This window comes from Elephas maximus, chromosome 2 (genome assembly GCF_024166365.1).
Source record: "Elephas maximus indicus isolate mEleMax1 chromosome 2, mEleMax1 primary haplotype, whole genome shotgun sequence".
NCBI classification, from domain to species: domain Eukaryota; kingdom Metazoa; phylum Chordata; class Mammalia; order Proboscidea; family Elephantidae; genus Elephas; species Elephas maximus.
Genome location: NC_064820.1, coordinates 235,437,531 through 235,444,468, shown reverse-complemented (window position 1 = coordinate 235,444,468; position 6,938 = coordinate 235,437,531). Strand labels below are relative to the sequence as shown.

The window sequence follows — 6,938 nt, the reverse complement described above, 5'->3', positions numbered from 1 at the left end:
GTCAGAGTGAGGTGATATGAGAAAGACTTAACCTCACATTGCCAGCTTTAAGTATGGATGGAGTCAAGAGCCAAGGACCTGGGCAGGCTCTAGAATTTGGAAAAGGCAAAGACATGGATTCTTTTCTTGAGCCTCCTGAAGGAATGCAGCCATGGGGACACCTTGATTTTGCCCAGTGAGACTCATTTCAGATCTGATCTCCAGGACTGTGACTCATAGACTTGTATTGTTTTAATCCACCAAGTTTGAGTTCACTTGTTACAGCAGCCATAAGAAATGGGTACAGACACCGACATGGAAAGATGTTCAACCTCACCCACCAGGAAAGACATGCAAACTCAATCAGAGAGAAGATCAGTGTTTTGCTCTTTTGTTTACTACATTGATATTAAAGAAATATATATATATATCAACATGGTCAATTGGTGGCAAAATAATATTGTGGCACCTTATTGGTGAAATAGTGAGCTCAAACTTTTAGAGGGATGTTTGGTAATATACATAACAGTATTACATGTACTCATCTTCTGACCCAGTAGATTGCTAGGAAAACATGTGCAGGATTTTTTTTTTCCCAAGCAGTTTTATGGAATTATAATTGACATACAAGAAACTGCACATATTTCAAGTGTAAAATTTCATCAAGTTATAAAAACTATGAAATCATCTCCACAATCACTACAGTGAACATACCCATCACCTTCAAAAGTTACCTTGTTCCCTTTATAATGCCACCTTTCTGTCCCTCCAACCCCTCCCACCACTACCTATGGATTAATTTGCATTTTCTTGAGTTTTTAAATATACATTTTTTGAAACAGAATAGCTTAGTATGTAGTTTTATGTGTTTAGCTTCGTTCACTCAGAATATGATTCATTCATTCTATAATGCACAAGGTGTCTTAATGGCAGAATTATTATTAATGGAAAAACAGTATAAACCTAAATGTAAAGCGGTAGGATTAATCAAATGAATTATGGCTGCCTACAAGAGAATATTCTGCAGCCACCAAAAAACAAGTAAATTGGACGGACAGTTTCTGATTAATAAGAAGAGCCTCAGGATTTATTAAGCAGAGAACAAGCAGTATAGAATAATGTGTATATTATAATCTTTTTGTGTGTGTGTATTATAATCTTTGTGTGTGTGTGTGTGTGTAGTTTCGTCAAAGAGAATCATACTTGTATGCCTGGGGAAATACACAAGAAAGTGTGAGAAATAATGGGTTATCTTTGGGGAAATGGACAGAGTGGAGAAAGGTTATTACTTGAAACGTTTTAAACCTAGCAGTGAGTGAGATCAAGTCATGTTCTATGTGTCTGGCCCTTAAAGTAAGGCAAGAGAGGTTATCTTTGTGGTGATATTTTGTTCCGTTTTTGCCCGCTTTAAGCTTTCCTCTGATGCGTGGGGTCGCCATGAGTCAGCACTAATTGGAAGATAATGGGTGCTTGATTTTATGAAGACAACAATAAGATGTTCTTCCTGGTCAAGTGTGCTAATCATCCCCTCCAGCCTCTCCTCTGATGATCCCTTCTGATCCCCTCCAACTCCTCCCTTCTCCTCTGGGCAGTCAGCTCAGTGGGAGCTGGCAGCTGGCCTGACCATTTGTGGTGTCAGTCATTTGTGTCACCTGGACCCTTTGTGAGTTGGCAACTGACAGCACTGAGGACTGGGGTCTGCCAGCTGGCAGGCTTTGTAGGCGATTGGCAGTGGTGGGTGGTGGACGCGTGTAGTGGATTTGAGATTGGTGGAAGGTTACAGAGCTAGTGAAGAGCTTGAACGACTCTTTCTCGGTGAGCTGCTGGAGCTCTGTCCATGGGATCTCCAAGAGTATGACCTGGGTCCTGGAGGCCCTCGTTTACTGCCTGGGTTCTAGATTGGGAACTCTTGTGGGGGGGGGGGTCCCAATTTATGTACAATGTCCTGGCTGCCTTTCTTTGGGGACCTTGGGAAGATTCTGGAGCCCGAGTAGACTGAGTTTGGTTCTGAGAGATGCCCTCGGGGTGCAGCCTGGGGTCCTGCCTGGAGTTCAAATAGGAGTCATGTAAGTTACATAAGGTGTGAGCTGTAGGCAGTGGAATAGGTTCATTGTCCAAAAAAAAAAAAGAAAAATTTGCCCAAGAGACTCTAAATTGTCCTCTAAGCCACTTTGCAGTTCATTTGCTTTGAGAGTCATTCTTCCACCTTTTTGTTTTATCCAGCGACGTGCTGTTGCGGTGGAAGAGTGGTTCTTCCGTTTGCTTGAGCAAAAACATTTTGTAACATCTGCGGATTCTTTTCGGATTGTGCTATACATACAGTTTAGAAAATGGCTCCCTTGGGACGTGTGGTCATCATCAGACGGACGGGGATAGATGGTACTCATTTTCCTTTGAGCCGAAATTCCTGCCTATTTGGAAGGTAAGAGCTGTTGTGCCTGCGGATGTTGTCCACTTTAGAAAGGTGGCAACAGCCTCGTAACAGTGAACAGACTGAAACTCCTTCTTTCCCTCAGATTCCTTGGGTACTTCCTCCATACCTTTGTTAACTTGTAGCTGTTTATTACCAAATGGGATTTTGAAAATAATTTTTGTGTAGTTCTTTTTTAAAACCAAACACAAGTTTTTAAGTTCCTTTAATAGACTCTTTAGATGAAGAAAGATGTAGGGGACCCCCAAATTTTACTGTGTTCATCTAAAATCATCTGCCATTGGCCACGAAGGGTCACTATAGAGCACCTAAGGAAGGCGGCTGCTCTTGACTGCTCTTTTGGGAAAAATGAAAACACGAGGGAAAATCCTGCTGCTTGTTTTTGAGAAGGCTTCCTATTTAATTGCCTTTCTGCTTTGGTGGTGCTAATAACACAATGCTCACGATCAGATTTTCTTGACGGAATTTCAATTGCTAGATTATGTCACACGTGACTTGATTTTAAAATTTTGGGGGTATTTTTATTTATGAAACAAAATTTCTAACTATTGTTTCTTTAGAATCCTAGAGAACAGCAATTCTTCACTCTCAGCAGCTCGACACACCAACATTGTGCTTGTGTGTACTGTTAATAGTGGTAGTTACATAAGCATTTGCAGTTTTTGCTTTCTTTTAAGTTGGTTTATACTTGATGTCTCACATTTTTACTTCCCTCAAGCGGGAAAAAAAAGTAGTTGTCTTAGAGCTGGTACCATAGAGATTGCACATAACTCTGGGAAACCAAGGGCAGAAATGGCTGTGATTGTTTATAGCTCTCTTGCTCACATCATTCTATTTGCTTCCAGGACTCCCACAGGAGCCTTCTTACTGATTTCCCTTACAGTCAGTCCCCTTTGGCTTCTATTGTCCATTTTCTGTACTGCAGCCAGAGGTTTTTTTTAAATTTATTTCAATTTTGGTGTTTGTTACGTCCTTGATGAAACTCCTCAGACACTTCCATTAATGAATAAGATCCAAAATACTCTGGTGGCAGTAGAGCTTAACTGTGAAAGGGGGTGTGGGAGGCTGGGTTCAGACTGCCTAAGTGAGATCCCTTGTTCAAACAGCTGGGCAACTAGGATAAGTTTCTTCATTTACTTAACATCCTCAGTTCCCTAGCCATGAAAAGGGATAATAGTACTAACTTCACTGGGTTATGGCGATTGAGAGGGAAGTTGCCTAATAAAAACTATTTGCATCTTGTAAGTGCATACCCTTGATTCTTCATTTATCCGGGACAGTCCTGGTTTTGCCTGGTGTTCCCACATAACGTCCACAATTATTACCAGCACCCCTTCATTCTCTAACACCTTCCAGTGTGGACAAATGATAAGGTCACCTTTCCTGTAGAATCCTCCCTGGCCTGGCCCCTGACTCCCATTCGGGCCTTGCAGTGCCACCGAAGACACACCAGAATCCTGGTGCTTCTAGACCGTTTGGACTTCATCACTGTGTCTGCCCAAGTTTTCTACATGAGTGACCCCTTTCTATTATTCACATTTCAATTTAAATGTCAAGTCAGATGAACCGTTTAACGACCATTGCTCTTGTCTTTCATAGAACCACAGCACTGGTGCTGAGCGCTTGTGGTTTGTCTCTCCCACTAGACTGAGCTCCTCAAGGGCAAGGACTATCTTAATTAATTCATCATTATGGTGTTGTGTCTGACCGACACTGGTGATCAGTATTTAGCACCCTCACCAGTGTTGAGTCGAAATGAGTACTGGAGTATGTGTGTACTGCAATCAGCATCTAGCAGTGCTTCTCAAACAAGGACAATTTTGACATTTGCCAGTGACTGGAGACATTTTTTGATGTCACAATAGAGGTGGGATGTCCCACTAGCATCAACTACTATAGGTCCGGGATGAGGCTGAACACCCTGCAATGCACTGCCTGCACCTCAAACAAAGAACTATCTGGCCTAAAATGTCAACAGTGCAAGGTTGAGCAACAATGATATGCAGTGATTCTAGCTTGAAATCTCCTGACAATCAAATTCTCAGTTCTAATCAGATAGTCTATTTTTTGCCAGAATGTTTCAATACCTAAAAATCAAAGTCTCTCCTTTGCCTTGAAGTAGGTGTTTACTTTCTATAGTTCCCTTTCTCTTCAAAAGAAAAATAAAACACACTTTAGACTCGAATGGCAGTAATTTTAGTTATATACATCAGTGATTATATTTTTATACAAGATTTTTTTTTTTCTTTTAATAATATTTGTGTAGTCTGTGAAAGTTTACACAGAAAATTAGGATCCCATTTAAAAATCTCTACACAACTTTTTCAGTGACATTGGTTACATTTTTCACTCCGGGTCACCTTTCTCAGTATTTCCATTCAGGCTGTCCCGTTCCCAGAAATCTAGTTGCACTGTCCCCGTACTTTCTCCTCTTTACTTTCGGTCTCATACAGATGAGTTCTGTAAAGGAGCACACTGCTCACAGGTGATGGTGATCATTTTATGAGCCAATCTGTTATTTAGCTAAAAGTTGACCTCACAGAATTGTTTTGATTCACGTTTTAAAGAGTATCTCAGGGCGACAGTCTCATGGAATCCTGCAGTCTCAACTGGTCTAGTAAGTCTGGGCTTTTTAAGAATTTGAGTTCTGTTTCACATTTTGCTCCCATTTTATCAGGATCCAACTACTGTATTCCTGATAGAATGGTTGGTAGCCGGGCAACATCTAGTTCTACGGCTATCAGGGTACTTGAGGCCCTGGTTCGCATAGATTATTAGATCTGTAGACTAGTTTCTTCTCTGAGTCTTTGGTTTCCTTCTTCTCTTTTAATCCAGACATGTAATGACCAATAGTTGTATCGTAGATTGCTACTCGCAAGCTTTTAAGACTCCAGATGCCACACACCAAACTAGGCTGTTGAACATAAACTTTATGTACTAAAAAAAAAAAAATGACAATTGGATGAGTTGGCCCATGAAACTATAGTCCTAAGTCTTCACACTCCTTAAACTAATCCAAAGAGGCGTTTGGTGACGTCTAAGAAGTCTCCGTGTTTGTGCCCCCATGTGCTTTTTTGTATATATGAATATATATGGATGCATACAGTTAAATATACATATATACACCTGCATATAGATATATATATAAGGAGCCCTAATGGCGCAATGAGTCAGAATCAACTCGATGACGACATTTTTTTGTTTTCCTTTCTGGTGGTGCAGTGGTCAAGCACTCAGAGGCTAACCAAAAAGTCATCAGTTTGAAACACCAGCCACTGTGTGCCACGGAAACCCTAAGGGGCACTTCTACTCTGTCCTGTAGGGTCGCTATGAGTTGGAATCGACTCAACAGTAGTGGGTTTGGTTTTTGGTTTTGGATATTCATGAGGGATATTGGTCTGTAATTTTGTTTTTTTGTGTTGTCTTCACTTGGCTTTGGTATCAGGGTGATGGTGGATTCATAGAATGAGTTAGGGAGTATTCCTTTCTCTTCTATGTTTTTGAAGTGCTTCAGTAGAATTGGTGTCAACTTTTCTCTGAATGTTTGGTAAAATTCCCTGGTGAAGCCATCTGATCCTGGGCTGTTTTTCATTGGGAGTTCTTTCATGAGATCTTTAATCTCTTCTGTTATGGATTTGTTTAGCTTTTCTCTCTTTGTTTGTGTTAGTTTAGGTAGATAGTATGTTTCCAGGAATTTTTCCATTTCTTCTAGGTTTTCAAATTTCCTGGAGTACAATTTTTTTTTTTTTAATAGTATCTTGTTTAGCTCAGATCTGCTGAAATGTCTCCATTTCACTTTTTTTTCCCCCCTTTGGTTGTTTGCGTCTTTTTTCTTCCTTTATCAGTCTAGCCAGTGCTTTATGAATGTTATTGATCCTTTCAAAGAACCAACTTCTGGTCCTGTTGATTCCTTCCTTTGCTTTTCCGTATTCTATTTTGAGTATTTCTGCTCTGACTTTTATTATTTTCTTTCTTTTGGTAGCTTTGGTCTTCTTTTGTTCTTGCATTTCCATTTTTTCCAGTGTTCTCGTTAAGTTACTGGTTTGGGGTCTTCTTTTATAATGTAGGCCTTTATTGCTATGAGTTTCCTTCTGAGCACTGCTTTTGGTATGTTCCAAAGGTTTTGGTATGTTGTGTTTTCATTTTCCTCTGATTCAAAGTATTTTTTTATTTTATTTTTGACTTCTTCTGTGACTCAATAGTTTTTTAGTAGTGTGTAATTTAGTTTCCATCATATATTTGTTTTATTTTATTTTTTCCTGTTCTTCCTGGTTTTGATTTCTACCTTCATACCATTATGGTCAGAGAAGGTGCTTTGTATGATTTCAGTTTTTTTTTTTTTTTTAATTTATTGAATTTTCCTTTGTGTCCTAAGATATATACTTTGGAGACTGTTCCATGTGCATTGAAGAAGTATGTTTATTATAATGCTGTTGGGTAGTGTGTTCCATATATTTAGGTCCAATTGGTTAATACTGTTATTTAGGTTTTATATATCTTTACTTATTTTCTTCTTAGAAGTTCCATT

General features: G+C 39.6%; 1 protein-coding gene across 1 annotated transcript in view; it reads left to right on the top strand.

Annotated features, from left to right (window-relative positions):
* Positions 1–2,265: 2,265 nt before the first annotated feature.
* Positions 2,266–6,938, top strand: part of LOC126068652 (proliferation marker protein Ki-67-like) — a 251,704-nt gene continuing 247,031 nt past the window's right edge. Inside the window, exon 1 of the mRNA XM_049871407.1 lies at positions 2,266–2,401. Within this exon, the coding sequence (XP_049727364.1) occupies positions 2,310–2,401 (92 nt within the window). The 5' untranslated portion in view covers positions 2,266–2,309. The remainder of the gene's footprint in view (positions 2,402–6,938) is intronic.